The sequence below is a fragment of the Mus caroli genome, chromosome 12 (assembly GCF_900094665.2).
Source record: "Mus caroli chromosome 12, CAROLI_EIJ_v1.1, whole genome shotgun sequence".
In the NCBI taxonomy this organism is placed as follows: Eukaryota; Metazoa; Chordata; class Mammalia; order Rodentia; family Muridae; genus Mus; species Mus caroli.
In genome coordinates, this window is record NC_034581.1 from 26,361,275 (window position 1) to 26,386,238 (window position 24,964).

Here is a 24,964-nt window from a genome sequence, read left to right on the forward strand (position 1 = left end):
TCCTTGGGGGCTTTCCTCAAGGGTCCATTTGTGGTCAGAACATCTGACTGTTACAGCTAAATGCCACTGGCAGGGCCAAGGGGCCCGCCCATCTGTGTCCTGAGAACCAGTCTAGGCTGCTGGCCACATGATTCCTGGGGCCTCTGAATGGCTCTGAATCTGGGATGGTCATTGTTAAAGCAGCTAACATGAGCCTCTCAGTTCTTTCTAAAAGTAAAGAATGTGCTTAGAGACAAAGTGGAAACTCCCAAAAGGAAGTTAGGAAATAATACTGTAATGTCAGAATTATCAAATATCAACGAAGAAAATCATGGCTTTATAGAGGAGGAAGTGCAGATAGTACAAGCAGAAAAATGACTTTCACTGTCCCTGGCAACCTTAGAGCCCAGCCCTAGCAGAACCAGCCGGACAATACAGTATGTACATAAAGTAAGCTCCATCAAACAAGCATTCGAAAACTCACCAGGGCCAAGTGCTGTGCAGGGCACAGCAGTAAGACATGGCCTCAAGGAGCAACCTCAAGACGCCCATGAAGGTCCCAGACTCAGGGCAGATAGAGTGGGAGTGGGACACATGCAAAGAAAAGGCAGAGCACAGTTCAGTTTGAAGTGGGGAGCCTGAGTAGAGACTGGAAGCTCCCTGGAAAACCCAGGCATTTGAGAACTCTGCCCAACAGGAAAGCACTCCCCCTTCCCTCCCTCCCCCTCTCCTCCTGAACAGCAAATGGTACATCAGCCACTTACTTCACGCAGGGACATGAGTGGAGATGCTTCAACAGCAGAGCCAAAGGAGTTCAGGGTGTGGCCTACAGAGCTGGGTCACCAGATGTGCTCTCTAGAGAAGAGAAGATTAGACTAAGAGGAGTAGAGCTATGCAGCAACAGGGCAACCCAAGCTCCAAAGAGAACGCTCTCATCCCCAGTGGATGCGGAAGCCAGGATGAATGCAGAAGATGGAAGAGGTCACAGTAGGAAGAATAATATATGTTGAGGGCTTTAGATGAAGCCTAGATTTTATAGTTCCATAAAAGGCATAGAGGACTAGCAGAGGGATAGGAGGTAAAGGAGTAATGGGGGAATACTGAGGATGAGGCAATGGGGCCCAGCCACAGCAGGACCAGGAAGACACAGAGCATAGGATACCGAAATGAACTAAGTTTTAAAGTTGGGCATATTGGTGAGCACTGGCAATTGTAACAAAATGTTAAATGACGAAAACCATTCTCTACACAATGGAGTCGAAGCCTGAAATTGAAACTGAGCCATTGCCTTGGGGGCTGCTGGTGAGAGCCATTTCCTGGATTGCATTGTCTTCACAGGGTAGAGGGAGAATCTTAAGTCCTCTTTTTATAACACTAATCTTATCAGGTCAGGGCCCACCACCTCACCTCATTTAGCCTTAATGGCCTCATTAAAAAGTCTGTATCCTGATATATCCCCCATGGAATAGGTTCATGGATGTGGACTTTGTGAGATGGGGAGGCTGCTGATGTAGTTCAGTTGGTGCCGCTTTGACTACATAAACTGGGCGTGGCGGTAAAACTTCTTTAATCCAAGCACTCGGGTAAGAGAGGGAGGATCAGAAGTTCAAGGTTATCCTCAGCTGTGTATCAAACTCAAAGCCAGCCTAGGATGCATGAGACCCTGTCTCCAAATCAAAAGTGAGAAAACACAGTGATGCAAACTGAGGTAGAGAGATGGATAAGCCACTGGAAGTACACACTGCTCTTGCAGAGAACTGAGTTCAGTTCCCAGCAACCACATCGGGTGACTCCAGCTCTAGGAGACTCAATATCCTCTTCTGGCCTCTGTAGCTACCTGAAGTCTACAGGCAATGCAATCCAGGAAATGGTTTTTACCAGCAGCCCCAAAGCAATGGCTCAAAATCATTTTCAACACACACACACACACACACACACACACTTAAAACTAAAACTAAATCTTAATTAAAAGTGTGAACTTTGCCACACACAAACTGAGACTATAAGAGAGGGAACCTATGGTGGCTTCATCTTAAATGTATTGTCTTGAAACTTTCTGTCACTTGAGAGTAGAAATGTCCAGTGGACAGCTGGAAATAGGATAAGAGAGAGATCCCTAGGGAGATCAATATCTGGTCACACCTAAGTTTGTGGTTTATAAGGAGCAGAAGTAGCGTGGAAGAATGGTTCTCATGACAGCTCTGGAAAACATCTCCTAGCTAGTGGGCTGCTGAGATCAAGGGCAAAATATCAAGGTCACATTGGCATTGAGACCAGCAAGACCACCAAAAGAGACTAACATTGCAGAGGACACATGGCTGAGAGAGCCTCAAAGCAGAGTATTAAATGATAGTGAAACTTTCAAACTGAAAGAGTTTCAGCGTGCGTACTCCTATTATTCTATGAAGGGCTGAGGGTCAAAACAAGACTGGGAAAGTAACAGGGTCAAGGTAGGACAGTGGACATTTCTTAAGTCCAGATCAAAGGGAGGGGAGAGAGTTAAAGGATGTGGGACATTTGTGAGAAGAGGAGATGGGAGAGGGAGAGGGAAAGAGTGGGGGCAGGGAGGAAGAGCGGGAGGAGGGGAGAAATATTGAGGACATGATTCAGGGATCAAGTGAAGCCCAGTCTTGGTGGAGATCAGGAAGCCAAAAATGAGGAGCAGGGAGCAATGTGAACATCTGTGGAGCAGCCTAGGTAGGAAAACCTCTAACTAGAGGATGTGGGCATGGGGGTGGAATAGGATAGTCTGAATTTTTTTTTCAGGAAAAATGAGAGGAGGGACTTCAAGGTGAACACAGTTCTAGTCCAGTTCCTAATATCTGGGTGTATGTGGGTCCTTCTATCTCCTTCACATCATCAGTATCTCTTGGTGCTGCACAGAGCTTTCATGCAGCAAGGAAAGGATCTATGAGGGAAGGACTCAGGTGTTTTAAGACAGGACACTGCTCCGTCTTACCATGCAGAGCTGGGGATCTGTGATGTATAGTAGCCAGGCGAGCGTCACGTGATATGTGCAAGAAAATGGGAGGGAGGAGACAAATGCACGAAGGACCTCTGCCAGGTCTGAACTGGCTGGAGAGCCTCCATCCTCTGGGAAAACTTCACTGGATCTGGGCAGGAGCAGGAACAGCCAGGGACATGCACACAAGCAGCCTATACCTGCAGGGGAAGGATGCAGAAATAGAGGAAGGGGCAGGTAGGCTTCATAACACCTGGAGCCTACTTTCCATGTAGGAATACAGGCAGCTTCTCCATCCCAGGAGTCAACTACTGCAGGTTGTCTGTGTTCATCCCAGGATTCAACTACTGCAGGTTGTCTGTGTTCATCCCAGGAGTCAACTACTGCAGGTTGTCTGTGTTCATCCCAGGATTCAACTAACAGCAGGTTGCCTTTGTTCTGAGTGTGAATACATTTTTCTAGTCATTCTTCTCAAAGCAGCAGTTTTCGCAGCAGTTACATTGTTGTTTTTTGTTTGTTTGTTTTTATTTTTTATTATGTGTATATCTGTGTGTTTTGGGAGGGGTGGGTTCTGTGCATGCATGAATGCAGAGGTCTATAGGGTCCAGACATCAGATTCTTTGGACCTGGCGTTTCAGGTAGCTGTGAGCATCACAGGGTAGGTACTGAGGACTGAGCTCAGGTTGTCTGCAAGCATAGCATGAATGCCTGACTACTGAGCCATCTCTGCAGCCCCTCACACACTCTCTGAAACAGTTGCATTATCCTGAGTACTAGAAATGACCCAGAGGAGAGTTAAGGTGAAAGGCAGAGCTCTATGGTAGAAAGCTTGCTGTATGCTTAAGGCCCAAGGTTCAGTTCTCAGCACCATAGAAAAAGAAGTGGGAAGGAGGTCGGGATGCCACATGTGAATATTCCAGCATTTGATAAAAAAGAAGCTGAGTATTTGTGAGTCCCTGTCTGATTGGATCTTTGAAAACAATCTCCTCAAATACTGAAGGATAAGCGTCTGCAAAGTAAGTGTCCTTATTTACTGTCACCTCAGTCTGATCCCCTTATTTACTGTCACCTCACTCTGATTCCACAGGGAAATGCAGACGGTCTCCGAAAGTAAAGTTTAGATTCACCATCTAAAGCCAAGTTTTTCAAAAGTAGGACTGATGCTTTCTTTGGAACAGTTGCTCAGCTCTCCCTGGCCGTGGACTAGGCACTAAGTCCTTTGCAGTCTTTCTAGAGTGTTTGTTTGGCTTTCCCAGAACTGTGGCAAAGCAGGCTCCCACTTCTCTCCCCAAATGGCAGGCTAGAAGGCGACAGGAGAGCAAGTTTCAGGTGTCTTCAGTGTTTCCAAGGGTTGTTGCATCCATAGTTGAGAGAGCTGTGGGGAAGTGGTTTGGTTTATACTATTTATGGTGGCAGTGGTTGTGGTTGTGTGGCATTTGAGTGTTGTGCTGCTTGTAACAGTGGTTGTGGTACTCATTCTAGTGGCAATGGTCATGGTTGTGGTGGCTGTTGCAAAGTAGGGATTATTCTGGCTATGGTGTGGTAGATGTAGAAGTTGTGGTTTTGATGGGTTTTGCCTTATTGTGGTTATTATAGGGCCTGGGGTTGAAGTTGTTGTGGTGACTACATTGTGGGAGCTGTGGTTTTGGTTGTCAGGGGCTGTGGAGATGCTGGTTGTGTGTTTGTGATGGTGGGGACTGTGGGAATGGTTGTTGCAGCAGTGGTTGTTGTATAGTTATCGCAGTAGCCATTATGGTAGCTATGATACAGTGGTGGTAGCTGTAATATTTATTGCTGTAGCAGTTGTAGCTGTGATACAGTGGTGGTAGTGGTGCTGTTAGTCACCAAAGCAATCACTGCTGCTACCATAACTACCATCAATTTTCAAAAAGCGTCATGATTCCCACAGCCATCAGAGCCATACTCTCTGATGCCTACCATCTATGTCCATACCTGAGCAGTCTCTGCAACAGGGGAGCTCTCATTGGATCAATGCCACTGGAGCAAAAGTAGCTTGTATGTCTAGACAGGAAGAAGAAACTGGGAGCATGGGAACACTTTGCAAGAAACCAGATGTGTCACCAGATGGGACTGCACTGATTTCCAAAGGCCACCCAATGGACCAGTGTGCACTGGGAAGTTTCCTTCCATGACTAGAGTGGAAATATCAGAAACTTTGAAATCAGCCCTTTCTAGCCCTAAGGGCTCTGTCACCCCACCCCCCAAGCTTTGTCCACATAAGTCCTTCTCTTGTTTTGTTGTCTGATATGGGAAAAGTTGTATTAAGGGTCACACTAACTTGATCTCATCCTTAGAGATCCTATTGTTGAAAACAGTTCTCGCCACTTAGAATCTCAGGTCCCTCTATTTGGAGATCGAGCAATCTAAATACTAAGCCTACCTGAGCCTGAACAGGGAAAAAGAGAAGCAAAGGGGGCTACTCTTGCTGCCTGTGAGAGTCATGGTTAGGGGCAGCCTGGGAGGATCCAGATGAAGACCTGGCCAGAGACAAGCTCTTGTTCTGTAAGTACAAACACTTGGAGCTGCTATCAGGGCCTTTGGGTCTTGTTGCTGTGTCCTCTGACACTTTGAACGTCCCTCTGTGGTCAGCAACCAGCCTGCCTTGTATAAAGAGACTCTGAGATCACTGAACCCCCTGAACCCATGCAGGGCCACACTTAGGCCAAGGTGTTCAGGTAGTACTCGACTAAGTACATGAGTCACTCTCCCTTAAAAGGGACCAGCTCTGTCAGTCAAGATTGGAGCTACACAAGCACGTGGACCAGTGTAGGAAGTTACAGGTACACACTGCCCAGCAGAAAGTTTTATGTATCACCGCTATTGAGAATCCTGGCGACACTCCAAAGACTGATACACACTTGTTCTAACTGGATCTCATGATACCACTAACATGGCTGATTCTCATAGTGAACCTGCAAAACACAGTAAAGAAAGAGAACACGTCCCACCCACGGACACTGGCACATGTAAAGAAGAGACAAGTTCAGGCTCAGCCTCCTGTTGAGCAGCTGAGCTGGGGATGTGGAAATAAAAAATGGAAGAAGAAGGAAAACAAGAACACATGCTGACATTCTTCCATACCCACATGCCTTAGAGGGTGTTGAGGTAAAGGCCAGCTGAAACTCTACCAGGGCAGGTGGGCTCTTGAAGGCTGGGCCACGTGCTTCCTGCACTCTCGCAAAATGAGAGCAGAGAACTTTGGGAACAAGTGCTCTGTAGGCTGCAAACAGGCAAATTTCTACAGAAAGCAGGTCCAAGAGTTACAGTGGAGAGGCCCTACCTCCTTCTTGGCCTCAGATTCCAGCTGACCACTCCTATGAATCTGCAGTCTGCCAAGTCCAGTTCTCAGGAAAAGGAGCCTGGCTCCCCACTAGAGCCAGCAGCCAGGCAAAAAATGCTGATGGTCACTGGCACCTATTAGAGGTAACCAGAGCCAAGCACCACAGCCAGTTAAGGAGACTGCTGCAGTTCTTGACAGAAGCTGAAGCAAACCAACCCAGAAAGGAGAGGGGAATAGAAAACAAATAAACCAACCACACAAAACCCAGAAATACCATGGAAGCAAGAAAAATCTTGTTAAGCTTATCATTTGTCATCAGGCAGGAAAGATGGAAAGGGTATTAAAGTCTATTATATTTATAACCCAAGGGGACAGAGAGTAGATTTATCTTTAAAACCTAAGTACAAAGGAAGGATTACGTGTAAAGTTAAGATGCCAAATTGAAGGCATAAATTGTAAAGAGATAACAAAATGGCATAACTATATTTTAGAAGAATGAATGGTTCTAGAGCGTTAGTAACAAACCACTAAAGAGTTCCCGGAGAAGGGACTATAAAAAAGCCAGAGATCTGAGAAAATGAAAGAAAAAATATTACCAAAGAAAGCAAGCAAAAAAAGGTCAGGGTGGAGATCCTGAGCATGTCAGGGGAAGACTTTGTTGAGAAACCAGGAAGTGACGAAAGCTCCCTTCATGCTTTCTCTGAGAAATCCTCCCCTAGGAGATACAGATGGGACCCAGGCAAGAAAGGGGTTCCTGCACCTGTGATGGGAAGTTTGGTGCAGCCATCCAAGCTACTGACCCTGCAGCCTCAGGCTAAGTTCTCTCCTTGGGAACCTGTCTTTTCTCAAAGTCTGCCAGCAAACTTGTCCCTTACCTCTGCTGAAATCAACAGAGGTAGATATTGGTCACTCTAGATATCCTCACAACGACACATAGTGTTAGATTAAACAATAAACCCTTGGAAATTGCAACCTTTCCAAGCTGACACATAGAACTATAATGAACAAAAATCCAGGAAGAGAGGAGGGCAAAGGGGAGGGGAGGGGAGAAGAGGAAAGGAGAGGAGAGGAGGGCCTGGGAAATTATAAACAGTGGAGTGTGTGTTTCTCAAGCCTCCGGGTGGCATTCTCTCCTGTACCCACTGGACGACCTCAGCCCTGTTGTCCCCCCAACCTGCTCCCCTGTACCTGCAACCACTGCTCTCTCCGCCTCTTCCATAGCCCTTCCAGGTGCTCTCCTTGATAGTGGCAGCATTACAAGCATCAGAGCACTGTCCTTAACCCCAGTGCCCTCAGCGGATAAGTCATGCCTCCAGCATCGGCCTCTGCCTGTCACTCTAACACTGGCCATACCCAAACTCAAGACTACCCAGTTCCACCTCCTCCATACCTGCCCTTACTCAGCAACTAAATACTCAAAGACAAATAGCTGCCAGAGTTCCTATCTCTGTTTGGACAAAGATGTTAGATCCCAAGTGAGGGAGACAGTAGTCAGCCACATCTAGACTCCAGATCTTCTAGGAACCCTGCCAAAATCATCTGTCACTCAGGGAGCATGCAGACAGCTACAGAGGACAGAGGACTCAAGCTGGTGCTCGGCACTTGCTGGAGCACAGCATCTTGGAGCGGCTGTCAGCCACTACTGCTGCTCTCTGTAGGGCCTCTTTTTGTCCGGAGAGTGCTGCTCCACTCAGAACCGCTCCATGGCCTGCTACTGTCAGGTGAGGAGGATTTGGGAGGAGTATTTGTTAATGAGACTGAGGAGGCTGGCAGGGTTTCCATAGACTGAAAAGGCTATGCCACTTAGGGAGCAATAACCTGCATCTGGGTGGATGATCACACAGCAAATTCCAAGTATATAACATGCAAAATGGTAAAGCTTGTGGAAGAGAGATGTTTCACACAGACAATGGATGCTGGTCCCCATCTCTGGAAGCCTCTAGAAGTCTGAATCTAGGAAAACCTGGTTTCCCTGGGCTTTCTTCCAAATCACATGTTTGCTCCTCATGACTATGTCCTGCCCACTTTCATCACACACACCCTTGGAAGTTTAGCTCTCCATGTGCAGCTGAAGGTTCTCCAGGAAACTAATGGCCTGATAAAGACTGGGGACCTTCCCTCCTCCTTGTGCAGCCACTGAAATCCTTGCTGTGTCCTTAAATGATGTCTGGTGCCAGATGTGTGGGACCGTGGGCAAGGAGGAAAGGGGGAAATGGGCATTGAGTATGGGTTCCCCAGAATTTCTCAACTCAAAGCCCAGAAGCCACCCGTCTTTCCTAGAAAGAGCGTCCCCAACAGACTGAGCTCCTTTGCTTGGAACTTACCTTCTGTGGCATGGAGGGTGGCTATGTGTTCCTTCCCTGAAGCTGATGGGTATGTATCCCTCAGTATCTCAGGGTCAGCCTGGCCCACTGCTCGGCAAAGAGGAGACTGAGCGAGTAACCAGCAGATGGCAGTATGTCTGCAAGGAATCAGACACTACCTAGAGGTCTGAGCTAAGAGGATCAGGGCTCAATTCCAAGTTTGACCCATAAGGAGTTGCACTCATAGGTTTGGAATGACAGGAACTGAATGAGCTATTTGAGCAGGATGCAGCATTCTTTGGGTCTATTTCCTGATACAGTTTCCCAAACTCCCACCCAGGCCTCACCTCCTTAAGTAATGCTGTTATTTACCCTTCCCGTCAGGTAGACTTATTCACTGCAGACAGAGAAGCAACATAAATTTGGTATTTCTAGGGCTTCTGCTCAGTTCAATGTGAGACGGCAGTTTTTATTTGCCTTTTGTTTCCCCTTACAACTGTACAAAGGAAGAGTTTTGGAATTCTGGGCAGTGAATACCTGAGAACTAGACTGAGGCCATGTGGCCCAGAATTCATCTGGCTTTCTAAGAACTGCAAAGAGACAAGAAGGCTGGAGCTCTACTTCAGGGGTCCTTGAACCAGCTGCTGATAGACAGAGCCACTGGGCAGCACTTAATATCTGTTGTGGTAAAGCAATGTAGGTCAGACCTGGGAACTCACTAGAAAGGGGTTATATAATCCTCATTGGAGAGAAAACAGGAGACATTCTCATGAGTGGAACCCAGATCAGACATTGTGAAAGCACAGTCTTGAGGGAGAAATGTCATCTGGTGTCATTTTTTTCCCCATCATTGACTACATGCAATTTTTACCAAGGTCTGCAAAAGCACTCTTGAAATCCCTGGTGTGGTGTGCTCTTGGTCCAGAAAGAGCCTGAGCTGCAGGTATGATGTCCGGGGATGTGATCCCTGAGCTGCAGGTATTCTTGAGTTTAGAGCAGCAACCTGAGCTGGGTGGAGACTGTGCTGGCTGGAGGCTTCCTGAAGCACATGCTTCTATTTAATAGATAATTAGGTGAGAAAAGTTGGTGATCAATACACAGTGGTGGAGCATAAATATAAGACCTGAGAGCATCATGGGTAAATGTAGAAATGCAGAGCGGAGACACCACTGTGCAGACCTTAAGCTGACAGTGTGGATATTTAGGAACCACGGGTCTTGAGCTGAAGAAATGATCTGGGGTCCCAGAACCATTGCACAAGATGTGTATCGTTTGTTGGATTCAGCCCAATAAAGCCCTGCAGTTCCATTAAGGGAAAGACACATAGGCCCCAGGGATGGTGACTGTGAAAAACAGCATGTAGCTTAGGATCCTTCCTGTGGCAACAGCCCGGGTACAGTGTGAGGAAGGGAGGCAGGCCTCTGGAACCCAGTCCTCCACATTCTGAAGCTCTCTGCCCAACTTCCCCACCTGTGAAAATCTGCCGCAAGAATGGCCAGAGGCTTTCCTGGGGAAAGAGTAATGGCCATAATTTGGGAGATGCATTCTCTGTGGGGCTGGGCCAGGCCTGAGGCTGGAGCAAAGTGCTGTTCTGGGAAGCCCAGATCTGGGAATGTATGCAGGAGGCTCAACTAGCTCCCCATGCCCACAGTCATGCCCAACTTGCCCTGGGAATGGGGGTGGGGGGTGAGTCCAGGTACATCCTCTTTGGAAAACAGCAGTCCAGAAGCTCTCATTTCAGTTACCTGACTAACACAGGCAACTGAGCAATGTGCAGAAGTTCCTGCAGTCATTACATGTGATACCCAGTCCTAACCTGACCTCAGCTCTCCATTCACGAGTAAACTAGTCCAGATCTATACAACACATGCCCCTTGCTGGATCCTAGCTGACAGCTAACAGAGATCCTACAGACCACACTGTGGCAGAGGACTCTTGTCCCTGGGATGTTATACATATTACATTGGCACACCAAGCATTACATGTATGTTGTGAGCAAAGCTGTAAACAACACCCTACCCCAGCAATTCTGCTCATATCTGAGCTCAGCATGATTATATACAGAAATGATGCTGATAATGTGAATTTGAGCAAGAAGCTACTACAGAGCCTGGCTGTAGGAGACTTCTGTTATTCAGAGTGAGGTCCTTCTAATTGTACAAAGAAAATCTGACCGCAGTTGTGGCATCCCATGACAATAGCCTCACTATCTCATGTTTGCACAAGTACAACGTGGTACACTTGCTTGTACAGATCACCTCCGTTGCATTTAGCAAAGCATACAAAGAGGCTATGGGAATAGGACTGTCTGTTCCATGTGAAGCAGCAGCAGGGAAGGCTGTGTGGAGGTGGGTTTTCAGGAGCAAAACATGCCAAAAGCAGTCTCCTGCCTTCATGTCTCCTGGTAGCTGCAGGCAGGCTCCCAAGAGGGGGAACTCTGGGCAATGGACTTAGTCTGGGTTTATTTCCAGGGGGAGAGAAGTGTGCTTTGTTTTATTTCCCAAGCAGTCTCATATAGCCACAGATGGCCTTGAACCCTTTTTGTAACTGAGACTTTTCTTGAATTCCTAATTCTTCTGCATCTACCTCCCAAGGGCATAGTATAGGCATATGCCAATGTACCCATGCCCACATGAGAAGGTTTTACTCTGGGGAAGGGGGTCAAGGCTGTGGAGGTGAAAACTTGGTCACACCTGGGTAAATTGGGGGTGCAGAGAAAGGGGAATGCTAGCATTCAGCTTGCTTCCTCCTTTTAAACCCCTTTTTAATTAGTCTAGAGTCCTGGTGTATAGAATTGTATGACCCACATTTGGAATAGCTCTTCCCTCCTCTATAAAAACTCTTGAGGAATAACCTCAAGACACAACCACAAGTGTAACTTCTAGACAATTCCAAAGCTAGCAGGTGATGATGCAGAAGCACATTACAGTTCATCAGGGGCCATCTGAAAACCTGGCTGAGTAACAGGTCTGCTTTCAGAAATATTGGTGACGTTATTGTAGCTGACTTTATTCCTGCCTCCATCCCAAACAGTTGGTGTGAGGATGAGGCGAAGGGGGTCATGCTGACTAAAGCTGGGTAGAACATTCCTACTCTACTTTGTTTCCATCAGATTGAACCTAGTTGTTGTGTAAGTTTGATGCTTTTCATAAGAAGTAAGCTTTTAAGGAATATAATCGCTCCATAAAAGCTGCCAATAGCTCTGTGAGTTACACCATGAAGAGCATGTGTTCCCTTGTCTCATATACCTGTTCTGGAGGCCCCATTCCAGAGGCCACACCATGGCCAGCCCATGAGCATGCTTATATACATATAGACCATGTTGCTCTTGTATGTCTGTGCTAGCACACAGCACCACAGATCTGTATTTCTTAACATACCAATTGAACTGATATACTCTGAGATACCTCGCCTGTCACTGCAGGGCTTGGGCTCTCTTAAAGCCCATGGCTAACAGCCATCTCTTATCAACAGCTTGTCAGGATGTCCAAGAGCCACATCAGCAATGAAGAAAGCAAAGCTGTCTGGAGAACAGATGTTGACTATCAAGCAGCGAGCCAGTAACGGTAACTACACCCTGGAGTCCCCAGCACTCCTACTGGTCAGAGACCAGCAATGGTAACAACATCCTGGGTCATTCCTGCTGGTTAGAGAGGTGGGATGTCACTGTATGCCAGTTCTGTATCAGTGACTTAGTCCAGTGTTTTGAGATCACAGAAGCAGAGCTCATTAGGCCCCATCCACATCCTGTGTCCCATGTCCCAGGATCTCCAGCACTGGGTCAGCATGTTCACCAACAACCAAGGCACTCTCTTTCTTCCTCTCTCTTTGGGCCCTCACTGCTAAGCCGATAATCTAGAAGCAGCTTTAGAGCACTGAGGACAAAAGGCAAGAGTAGCAGCCTCCTTCCTGTCTTCTCCTGTCTCAGCATGTTCAATAATGGAGTGTCTTGAATTGATCTTCAAAGTTTGTCCAGTTCAAGAGTAGAGTCCCTATTGCTAGTGATTGGCTACTATGTATATACAAAGTTTACCAAGGAAAATCAGAGGTCCTGGGAGGATTTTGTAAGTAACAGCTAGCCATATTATCCCACAGTGGCACACTTCACAGTCTATTCTCATGACTCTTAGATTCCATATGCAGAGTTTCGCCAGTAGCTAAAATTTGTTTGCAAACACAGAGTCAATGCTATGACACCTTTGGAGTTGTCTATAGCCAAGTGCAGAGAGAAGCAGTAGCTAAGTGCCAATGGTGGTCCCAGCCAAGATGAAGGGATGTTCTGCCCTATCGTCTTAGGTCTCAGACTGTAAATGAGTCTTGTCGGGAAATAGCTGCATGCTTTCTTTGTGTATCTGCTCCTGATTTTCTTGTAGGAACAGGTTCCCCAGCATAGAGGTAAAGCTCTGTCTAGTGTCTCTGAGAGCATGAAACCATGGTGTTCCTTGCAAAAGACAGGATTGTATAGGGATGCCTTCTTCAGGGAACATTAAGGTGCTTTGGGATGTGGGTTTGGTTTTGGCCCGTGGACAAAGGAGTCTTTGTTCTGGAGCACCTAGAACAGGGCTGGGGAGAAAGCTCACTGGGTCAAATCACTGCTCTTCAAGCATGAGGACCTATATTTGGATCCCCAGGACCAACTGGAGAAAAGCCAGTGTTGGCAGCATGATCCTGTAACACTAGAGCTGTGGGTTTAAGAAGAAACACATAAAACATGTCAGTTATTGAGGAGCTGATCAAAACCAGATGTCAGAGGCTGGCAGCACCTCCTATATCCCCAATACCCATGGCTCAACACTCACCCAAGCTGGTTCCAGTAAGAGACACATGGCTCAGCACACACCCAAGCTGGTTCCGGTAACCAGCAAGCAGAATCTGTGAGTAAGATTAGTGAAGTGGTATGGGCATCCCTTCCAAGAAGTTCTACCTCTACTCTCAGCACACAAACCCAGAGTCACCCTGAACCAGAAAGGTAGAATCCCAGCTCTCCTTTGCATAACACATCCTAAATCAGAGCTCTGGGTGCACTTCACATGTAGAGGCCATGGCTGAGAGATCCTCACATCAAGCTGCTACATCGACAATGGCATGTAAGATCAGATCCCAGACCTTAAGTTATAACTGGTTAGTGGCCTTCTCCTTTAACCCTAGCTGAAAGCCAATTGCAGTATGCACATATATGAACTCTAGTCATGCCTTTCTATCTGTCATATTATTTAATATCCTAAAGATAGTAAAGTGCCTGGAGAAGCCTTTTCTCTGCCAGGGACAGATATAAATACTAACATGTGGCCTATCAGTCTCCAGAGATATACCCATATATGTGATGCAAGCTTAGAGACTTGAGGTACTATGACCCAGTGTCTAAGGGGTATGGAGATCAACTAGAGTCACTGTTTCCCAGAAGGCCTTGGACCCATCTGCACGCTCTTTCCTTAGAGCCTTATACAGTCAGCATATAGAGCTTGCTTTGAGACAACTGCAGGCAATCCCCACCACCATCTTGCCCACTAAGCCAAGTTTCCTGACATAAAGAAGATAGGCACTGAACTCAAAGCAGGCAGCAAGGTACTTAGCATTTCATCTTACAGACCACCTGTAGGGTCAAGGCAAGTGCCTCTTGGTAGATTGCTCTCCATCTGTACCCACTGTATACTCTTTAGTGCAGGAGGTAGCCTTGAGACAATTCAATGGAGGAGAGAATGAAGACAACCCAGGGACAAACACACATGTCCGGGAGGAGGGACAACTCAGGGGGTAGCCATGAGGTAAAGGTGAGTTCAATGGAGGAGACAATGAAGATGCTCCAGGGACAAACATGCATGTCCTAGAGGAGGAACAGCTCGCACTGGACAGCCTGTCAAGAGAGAGAGGGCAGCCAGCTCTCAGCTGCAATCTTCTACCCCTCAATCCCTGGCTTTCTTACCCTCTATTATGGCGCTACAGTTTTGTTTTGTTTTCTACCCACGAAAAGCAACTCCTAAAGCTCAGCCACCACGGGCCAATCTCTTTCTCTTCTCCGCTAGAACTTTTGGCCCAATGCCACCTCTCTTCAGCCAGGCTTCATAGTATTTTGGGGTATCTCTGGCCTCCATCTGGGCCCATCGGTCTGCAAAGCTTAAAAACAGATTCTGCAAGGCCTGGCCTACCACATTCTTGCCCATTGATCTGCAGAAGGACCCCTCACTGGGGAAGGTGACAAGTGCTACCCATAAGCCCAGCACTGTCATATTTGACGATAATGGCCATTGTACTTCATGTGTCCTCAACCATGTAAAACCAGATATCCCCAAACAAGAGAATTCTCGTCATATTGCTATTGGTGATACAAAGTTGTCAGCAGCAGAACACAGCAGAGCAGATGCTGAAAATAGCCTTTGTAAACACAGGTAGTTAGCCACATGCCTGGGTTTGCCAGGGCTGGCCTTGGGAGCCACTTAGGCACTTGAATATTGGCAGTTGCTGGCCTGGACTGCTCAGCCCAAGATATTCAGGTTCACATTCATCCCAACTTCTGAACAAGTCTGAAGTCAGATTCTGTTAGGACGCATTATGGAAGCCTGATGTGCTCATGATGACAGAACAGGAATGAGCATGGGGGTATGCTAAGTGCAAGGAGTGGGACGGAGTTTATTTAACTTGGCAAATCAAGGGTCAGCAAAGCAACTTCTGTCCAGAGTCAAAGGACCAAATCCTGGGGTTCAGGGCATTCATCCTAGAGCTCTGACCTGTCACTACCAGGGCTCTTTCTACAAGATCTTCATTTTCCCTAGGTGCCTTGGTTATAAGGCAGGCAGGGGTGGGGACATAAAGACATACAAGCCATGACTCTTTATAAACTCAATGATACATTTCCTAAGAAAATGAAACTCTAAATGGAAAAACAACAGAAAACATGGTATTTTTGCTGCAACATTTTCAGACTCTGTGGCCCTAACATAATAATTTTGCCATTACAGGTATAGAAAATGATGAAGAAATCAAGCAGTTAGATGAAGAGATCAAGGAGCTTAATGAGTCCAATTCCCAGATGGAGGCTGACATGATCAAACTCAGAACTCAGGTAACAGTTTGTGAAGCCACAATTCTAGCTCCAGTGTGGATCCCTGCTTCTTGTTCCTCTGTGGTTGCTGCTCCTGCTGTCATGGAAGAGTGTCCCTGTGTGCCCAAGCTAGCATAGAACTTCTGTGAGCCTGCTGTATCTGCTTTCAGAGCATGGGGCTTACAGGCCTACGGCAGCATGCTTGGCTTCAGTTCTAGCTCTAGTGTGAAGTTTTTCATTCCAGTTCTCACATAGTCTCAAATCTCATACCAATGTCAGACTGGAGTTCTAATCCTGTGATGATGCCTCAGTTCTAGTATGAGCAATTCAGCCTCAGCTCTGGGTCTATTGTGGAGCATCTATGCTGGTTTTAATAAGAAGCCTCTTCCCTGGTCTTGTTGTAATGAAACGCTGTTGCTTAGAGAGGGACTGCAATCAGCTCCTGGGAGAAGTGTGCTTTCCTTGTTTTCCACTTCTCCCTGACTTCTATGAGCCTGGATATCTTAAATGTTCCTGCGTTTTGCAGCTCTATACAGAAAGGACTCTTAGTAGGTCTTTGGACCTATATAAACTTGGGTCAAAGATCCTGACTGCTCAGATAACTCTCTAGGAAAGCAAAATGACCAAAGACAAAGTACACTTCACCTCAATTCAGTTGTACTTAATGCAGCATAGATATTGGAGCTCAAGGTATTTTGAGCGCCCAGCTGGGCACTCCCAGACCTTGAGTCTCAATTGACCAAGTTAAGTACAACAGGTCCCATCCAGTCCAACTCATTTCTCACCCACTATATGTGACTTTTGAGAACTTACACAGTGACTCAGGCAGAGAGCTAAAAAAAATGAACTGAACACACCTGGAACAAGGGAAACATAGAAGGTGAATATATGCCTGATAAAGAACAAGAAAGAGGAGACAAGACTCATGGAACAGGCACGGGAGGAAAGTAACATGGATGTAAGCTGCCGTTGGGTGGTTGTACTATGGCCCAGGAGAAAGCAGGGAGACCTTGGGTGATCAGAAGGGAACATTCTAGTACAGAAAATATAGGAGCAGAAGGATGGGAGTTCAGATTACAGTCTGAAAAGAACTGCTCGCCTGTGGTCACCAGTTGGGCTGAGCAGCTTTGCTGAGGAGGGAGAAGAGGAAGAGATGCTAGAACATTAAAGAGAATCATAGCCTCAGAGCAGACTGCTAATGAGAAATTACCTGCCATCTGGCCCTGTCCTTTCTAGCCTTGCCTTGGCTAAGTTGGCAGGTGTCAGCCCTGCAGCTGGTCTTCAGCTCTTGTGTTTCTGTGCTACTTGTCCGATTGTGGTTTAGTCTCTCTGTGATCTAAAACTCTCTGTAAATCAGTCTAGACCCTAAACGCCTCTCCCCACTTCAGTGTCATGTGGTGGTAGATGCAGAGGAACACATTACTATGGAGCTTTCCCCAAGTCTTGCTTCCCCCAGTGACCTCATACTTGGTAGATGTCCCCATCCTGTACATCTTCTGCATGTGTGTGTGAAGGAAGCCACACTGGCTTTGAATCTCAGCAGCCAGGAACCATAGAACAAATGATCTGGTGTCTGGACCCCACAGCCTGTGCCATAACAGTTCTATTCCAGGTGAAAGTGGCACAAGACTAGCTGCTTCCATATAGCTCTGTACGGTACTGTGCATGAGTTAAACAATGTGAACACATCACAGGATGATGTCATCCTTTTGGGTTTACAGTAGCCATTGAAAGAAGAGTCTCACATGTCTCTCAAAGCTGGGCCATGAACTGTCTTTGGTCTTAATAACTCCTGAAAGAGGCCGTCCTAGAAAACAATTAGGCCTGGAGGCAGATGGAGCCAGGCAGCCAGGCAGACATGAGACTTGCTCAGGAAGAGTGTGCTTGCCCTTTGAAGACCTTCATCTTGGTTTATCCTCATAACCTTTGATCATGATCACAGAGGATCTGAGGGCCCCTAGAGTTCAAACCCATGGTACCTGGGTAAAGAGCCAGTGTCCTTCCCCAGAGTCTAAAACAGGCACATTCTGACCCAGTCCTCAGCCTGCAGCCTGGCACTAGAGGTGGTACAGGCTCTCTGCAGACCATTGCTGAGAAACAGAGCTTTTAGAAGCCTGGGTGGAGGTAGAGATGTCCTCTGTATACTCTCCCTGTAGCACTATGCCTGCGAAAATGGCCATGCTATGTTCAATGGCTTTGACACCTTCAGTGGAATTAAGTACCCTAGAAAAACAGAAATCTTGCTGCCAGTGTATGTAGAGGCTCTTGTTTACCTAAAGAACAAGGAAACTATAAAAATAAGGAAAACAACTAGGGAAGGCAGGGCTCCCCTAATTTGAGTGGACTTCCAGGTTCACAGTGCCTTAACCCAGGCCTTGGGCATGCAGATCTGAGTTCACAGGAGAAAATGAATTCTGGGCCCACTTGGAAGTTGGAAAGTCAGATAGTCGAGAGGAAGAAAGCCAGGCTGTGAGACTGAGAGAGCCCCACAATTCTATTTCTGTATATCCAGACACCCTCTAAATGTCCCACTCACTATTCTGAGTGGTATAGGTACCCTTCTAAGTGGCCCAGGCCCATCTGAATGGCCTAGGACTAGGTGGGTTACTCCATACCTGGAGACTGAAATTTCTAGGCCACACTTGCAGCTTGAGGTCCCTTTCTAATTGTGACTTGCACTGGAGTTTTCTACAATCCCCATAGTTTCCTTCACTGATGCTTAGTGGCATTGACACATGAGGTTTTTTTTTTTTTTTTTTTTTTTTTTTTTGCCTTGAAAACAGGGTAGCTCTATAGGTTCTTCTTGGAGGGTGGGTGCTCCACACAGCTCCTGGAAATTGCAGGGTAACTTTGGCTAGAAAGACCCTTTAGCCCTACCTTTAGACACATGAGTGGGAAATGCAGGTTAGAGGGGGAAATTATCTGAAATAGCCCTCTGAATGCTGGAAGCCACTATTCATTTAAGAGGAAAAGAGTAGAGAGGAGAGATGGGGGCTGGCATGGGCTTCTGAAACCTCAAAGCTTATCTCCCCCACTCCCCCAGTGATATAGCTCCTCTAACAAGACCACACCTCCTCCAACAAGACCACACCTCCTAATCCTTCTCAAGCAGTGCCACTCTCGGGTGACTTCAAATATGGGAGCCTGTGGGGCCATTCTTACTCAAACCACCACGGGTGGAAACATTAATTTGACAGAAAAAATGCTAGAGTGTTGACCAGGATGTACAGGGGAGGAAACCATATGGCATCAAGAGATCCCCCCAGTAGGACGAAAAGAAACATGTTCTTTCAGTGGAGAAGTCCTACTAACATTGCTGCCCTGCTCAGTGTCTCTTCATAGAACCTGCCTGTAGATGAGAGGTGAGAGCCTGGAACTTAAACCAACTGCAGGTAAAGGATAACAAGCAAAGAAGTCAAATAGAGAGTTGGGGGAAGAGGGGTAGAAACACTCAGGAGACAGGAGCTCAGTGTATGGGGCACAGGCAAGTCTCCAGCTCTCCTGGACTTCTTAGAACACTGTGTCTTACCCTGTGGGTCGAGACCCTTTTGGAGATCAAATGAGCCTTTCACAGGGTTGCCTAAGGCCATCAGGAAACATAGATATTTGCATGATGATTCATAACAGTACTAAAATTACAGCTGTGAAATAGCCACAGGGAGAACTTTACTGGGATCACCACACGTGAGGAACTAACTGTATTCTAGGTTACAGCCTTAGGGAAGTTGAGAACCACCGTCTTAGGCAAAGGAGGCTGAACCAAGAGACCAGTTCAGAGCTGTATCTGCATACATTTACTACTCACCTGCAGGGACCCAGAGCGCAGACTGTAACACCACAAAGAGAAATTAACATCATCAATGTTAAAGAACTAACATTATTCCCCACAGGACACAGGGGCAGATGGGGCAGATGAGAGCATCCGGACCCGAGAGCCTTCAATGACGAGAGAGCAAGCAGTCAGTCAGAATACCTCCATGGTCGCTGTAGCTAGTACCATGTGTTCAAATGTAAAGAATCAAAGACACAAATTCAGGTCCCCAAGGTGCTGCCTCTGCTTGAGCAGAAAGCTTCTGTCCTTGTCCCCTCAGCTGGTGTGCACACTCCCAACAGCCAACCTCATGTTACATGTCACCCATATGTGTGATTTCAGATCACCACAATGGAGAGCAACCTGAAGACGATTGAGGAGGAGAACAAAGTCATTGAACAGCAGAATGAGTCGCTCTTGCACGAGTTGGCCAACCTGAGCCAGTCCCTGATCCACAGCCTCGCCAACATCCAGCTGCCTCACATGGTAAGTCACTAGGCGTAGGTGAGTGCCTCGGAGCCTCCGCAGTCCACCTCACTGAGTAGATGTCTGTGTCATTGTCTGTGGTCCTTCAGCTTTTGGTTGTTTTTGGTCACCACCCTGAAACCATACCGTTAACCACTAGAAACATTGGTGGGGCTGATGGCATAACGTTAAGTGTGCTCTGAGTAGGCCTGTTAAGTATTATGGAAACAGTGGCTCTATGCTATGATACTGTTTTATGCTTTTGTGAATATACTATTCAGAAAATGAAAGTTGTATATGAACTACTATTTAATATCTCGTAGGATCCAATCAATGAACAAAATTTTGATGCTTACGTGACTACTTTGACGGAAATGTATACAAATCAAGATCGTTATCAGAGTCCAGAAAATAAAGCCCTACTGGAAAATATAAAGCAGGCTGTGAGAGGAATTCAGGTCTGAACAGCTGCTCTAGTGGTGACTCATGCTTAAAAAGGATGCCTCTTGTTTCTTGCTGCTGTAACTTACCAGAAAGTGTTATATATTTATTTCTGTCGGAACAGTGTTATGCTACAAGACTTCATAATGGTTTTGTGTGCTCTCGAGAGAGTACCTGCAGACTAGTTTTGGATACATTCACATTTTGTACGTTTTCATATAAGCTGACATAGTGTGATTTGCCATGTAATGTTTATAGCTGCTGCTGTCTGCACATTTGGGGGTCTCTATATTTCTGAAGAGGTAAGCTGATGAAAATAAATAGAGTGTAAATTCTTTTTAATGCTTTAGTGATTAAATGTTTTAGTATTTTGAACTGAAATGGACAAAAAAAGAAAAAGGAAAAAAAAAAGCAGGTTTGAACGATCACTTTGTGGCCTCCTGGCCACTTTTAGACATTATCATTTTGCCTCAGGTTGGAGGACTTTGTGGAATTTAAGAAATACATTTTGTGTGCATATTGTTTCATAGCAAGAATTGGTTGCAAAAAATGCTTTATTTTTGAACAATGCTTGGAAATATTATGTGACTTTTTTGTTTGTTTGTTTTAGGAGGATGGTGTATGGTGGGGGCAATAAATGAGGTTTTTTGCATTCCAAGGAAATGGCATATGGATTAACTATAAGAAATGAAATAAGTAATTTATTGTAAGACAACATCAAGCCATGGAAACTTGGCAGAAGATTCAAAGCAGCTTAAACAGCACTTTTAATTAACTCCTAAACATTACATGGTGGGACTGTGGAGACTCCGTTAAGACAGGAGCTTGTCAGAGGTGGACAACACGAAGATTTCCTTTGCGTTTTCAGTAACCTTTGGAGCACACTTCTCTTATTTCTCCTAGAGCCCCGTGCCCCTCTGAAGTGTTACCACAATCTAGCTTACCTAGCAGCCGTTGATTGTTTTTTTTTTTTTTCCATCTGAGCAAACAGGTAATTTAAGCATTTATCTCCCCTTTCACTTTCAAAAAGAATCATCATTGGTTATTCTTGTTTCACATCTGAGGATGAAGGCTAACGGCTGTGCTTGCCCTGGTTACTGGATGGGATTCTCTGCTGGGCGGGTGGGGAAGCAGCTCTACCCTTCCCTACCCCTCCCTGCCCCAACTCTGACTTTGAATAAGCCTTGGTCCTATCCAGAATACACTGGACACCAAGGCCAAGGACGTTCACGTTCTGCCCTCGCTGGGTCCAGCTGACGCTAGCGTCTGCACAGCCTTGTGTGACTCGTGGTGACCTAACCTGAGAAAGAGTGCAATCAGATGTTAAAGTAACTAAATAGACTGCGGCACTTTTTTGCTTTAAACTAGATCATCTTAGATTTGTCGATACCTTCGAAATTTGATGGTTTCATCCCAAATGACTGCACTATATGTATGCATACGGCCACTTTTGACTGCTGCGCCCCTTCTGAGTAGTCTTTGACAATGTGTTGTGTTCCCTGATGTCGACTTGATTTCCTTTCAGTAGCATCTCTCTCTTCCATGTCTTGATGTTATGCAGGAAGTACAAAAGTACTTTAAAATTTTGTTATGAAATAAAAAAAGGATGGGTTTTGTAAAAATAATAAAAAAAATATTTTTAGCAGAACAGGACTTACAGGGTCATTGTCCCCACAATGTGCCAGTCGGCTCTTTGCACTCGCCTTGTCCTATATATCCGTACGGAGGTGTGCAATCCTGTGTCAGTCGCCTTGTGACACTGAAGTGGATGAGTTATAGAGGAGGCCCTCGAGGCTGACCCAATACGGTTACTAAGGGAGACTACAGGGATCTCACGACAAACATTCTGATACAATACTCAACCTCGGTATATATATATATATATATATACATATATATATGTATAAATATAAGAATATCCCAGCGGCACTTTATACTGTTCACTGTACAAAAGCTTACAGTTTTCCACAAGGACTTTAATAACTAGCTGGGGAAAAGATTATGTAATTACTTGGGGCTCTGCAGGACCTTCTCTGTCCAGCGCCCCCTTTCTGTTGTGCGATTAGTTGTAGCTGCCATGCTCAGAATTGCCTTTTGAGAGCTGAAGCAAGGTGCTTACTGTCACCTGATGCCATACACATGGCCCCAGCCCCACACCCGGAGGGGCCTCTGTTCATAGCGGCACATGCATTTCCCCACCGCGTCTTGTCTGCAGCTTCTTGGCCAATGTAGTAATGCTTTTAGTAGAGTAATAGGTAGTATCAGTTTGGATTCTTATTGTTATCACCTATGTACAATGGAGAGGGGTTCTAAGCACAAATCTGCTGCTCATGGAACGGTGGTACATAATATCAAATCAAAAGTTATCTGTGACTATATATAGGGATCACAAAGTGTCACATGTTAGAATGCTGACCTTCCACATGGGGTTATTGTGAGTCATCAGAGCATATTTATTATAACTTATTGTTCATATTCATTTCTAAGTTAATTTAAGTAATCATTTATTAAGACAGAATTTTGTATAAACTATTTATTGTGCTCTCTGTGGAACTGAAGTTTGATTTATTTTTGTACTACACGGCATGGGTTTGTTGACACTTTAATTTTGCTATAAATGTGTGGAATCACAAGTTGCTGTGATACTTCATTTTTAAATTGTGAACTTTGTACAAACTTTGTCATGCTGATGTGAACACATCTTACTCTGAATAAAAAGGTGTTGCCACGTTTGTAGCACGAAGGATCTCTAATGGGTCTGAGTCTTCACTGGAGCGTGCCATCTGGGCTCCTGGAGCCCTCCCCCTCCCTCTCCCACCCTGGGTCTCTTGCTTTTGGAGCAGCACTGGGGGATTAGGCTGGAACTTGGGGTACGTGTGGATATGCACCCCCAGGCATCATGCTTGCTGTGCTTCCCAGAGGACAGTTTATCTCATTTACTATCACCCCTGCCCCAGCTGAGATCTAACCTGAGGACCTGAGGTTGCTTAGGTGCAGATATCTCCCAACAGCTTGGCATCCTTCTGCAACTCTCACGCTTTGAACAGCACTGCTGTTGGTGAACGTGGGCCCATATCCTGAAGGGGCTTTCACAGGTTCTCCGTACCTGGAATGCAGTCTGGGATCACATAGTCGGTCAGGTACCTGCTCTGCCCACTGTGCTTCCCCATCACTACAGTTCCATGTGTCTGCCAGGACACAGAGGCTTCAAGGGGCCAGCACGGTTACTTCACAAAATGTCCCACATTGGCTGTGTGATTGCAACCTTCTGGTTGATTCATTTCAAAGGAATGCTTTGTTCTTATACATAGCAGAGCACATGACGTCACCTGGCTGTTACTGGTTATCAAACTCAGGAGGTCACAAAGGATAGAGAGCCACTTTCAAGCCATTAGCCAGGAGCTGAGCAAGAAAGTCACCTAGGAGATGTAACTGGCCCTTCAAATGTAACACATGCACCGTCCTATTCCATTAATAAAAGTCGCAGTTTAAAATTCCACAATATCCTCCTATAACGTGCACAATACATAGAATCTAAGAAGGCAGCTCCTGTAATTTTGATTAAACTGGAAACTCGCTCCCAGTGGTGGCTTCTGCTGCTAAACACAAGTCAAGTGAGCTCCTCAGACCCCGTTTAGTGGATTGCTTCTTGGACAGCTGGCAGCAGCAAGACAGTGCCTGGAGCTGCTGCTCAGATCTCCCAGTGCCAGCAGGTAAGCAGTGACCCTTTCCCTAGGGTCCTTCATGTCTGCCTCAGACCTGCCTGTAGAGTTCTAGTAATGGCGGTCTTTTGGAACAAATAAAGCTAACAGAAAGGCAGTTGTCAGTGTCTCAGGTCAGCCAACCTTGGAGCAACTCTAGAAGCAAGGTCATCGTTTAAAACTATTCAAATAAAGTTCAGAATCTTAGAAAATAAAAATAAGATAAGCTCACTGGTCCCCAGTGTTTATTCTGAAACTATAAAGCGATTTTAAAGAATTCTAAAATCCTATGATGGAGAAATGAGTAGACAGAGCTGAGAAATGCCCTTTGCAGAGCATTGCAGAAGTGATACAGCACTAACCAGGTGGACTACATCAGGTAAGTGGCCACAGTCCAGGGGGCAGCATCAGGGTGGGCTGGGTACACACAGGTAACCCAGAGGCAAAGCACAGCATTGCTTTGGGTCCCGAAAGACCAGAACAGGAAGATAAGGCAGGAAAATAGTCCCAGGCCACTGCCCTTAGAAAATCAGAAGAAGAGGGGCCCTTGAAAGGCCATTGCTCCCAACACAGCACCTCTGAGTAGGATAGCACAGGTAAGACAAACAGCAAACAGTGGTTTCCCTTACTTGTGTCCCAGAGCCTTTTGTCTGAGATACCCAATCTTCCCAGGCTTTCCAGTCTCACGTCTCAAGGAGAAGGGTTTAGGCATGTATTGTACATGCGAACACACATGCATGTGTGTGTGTGTGTATCTTCATGTGAGAAATATTTATATATTGGGGGATCTCTCTTTTCTTGTGTAGCCCTGGCTGCCATAGAACTCATTCTGTAGGCCAGGGTGGCCTCAGACTCAGGGATCTGCCTGCCTTGGGCTGGGATTAAAGGCATATGCACCATTGCCTAGCTTTAAGTTTTGATTTTTATAACCACAATACCTAAGCACAAGAGCTGGGGATGAT

At 46.1% G+C, this 24,964-nt stretch overlaps 1 protein-coding gene across 16 annotated transcripts in view; it reads left to right on the forward strand.

Annotated features, from left to right (window-relative positions):
* Positions 1 to 23,054, forward strand: part of Myt1l (myelin transcription factor 1 like) — a 393,059-nt gene extending 370,005 nt beyond the window's left edge. For 9 of the 16 annotated variants that reach the window (XM_029484681.1, XM_029484688.1, XM_029484685.1 and 6 more), the window contains 4 exons: positions 12,020 to 12,111; positions 15,502 to 15,611; positions 19,738 to 19,881; positions 20,184 to 23,054. In XM_029484681.1, coding sequence (XP_029340541.1) covers positions 12,020 to 12,111; positions 15,502 to 15,611; positions 19,738 to 19,881; positions 20,184 to 20,324 — 487 coding nt within the window. In that variant the 3' untranslated portion in view covers positions 20,325 to 23,054. The remainder of the gene's footprint in view (positions 1 to 12,019; positions 12,112 to 15,501; positions 15,612 to 19,737; positions 19,882 to 20,183) is intronic. The other 7 variants (XM_029484687.1, XM_029484690.1, XM_029484694.1 and 4 more) reach the window with 3 other exon arrangements.
* The last annotated feature ends 1,910 nt before the right edge of the window (positions 23,055 to 24,964 follow it).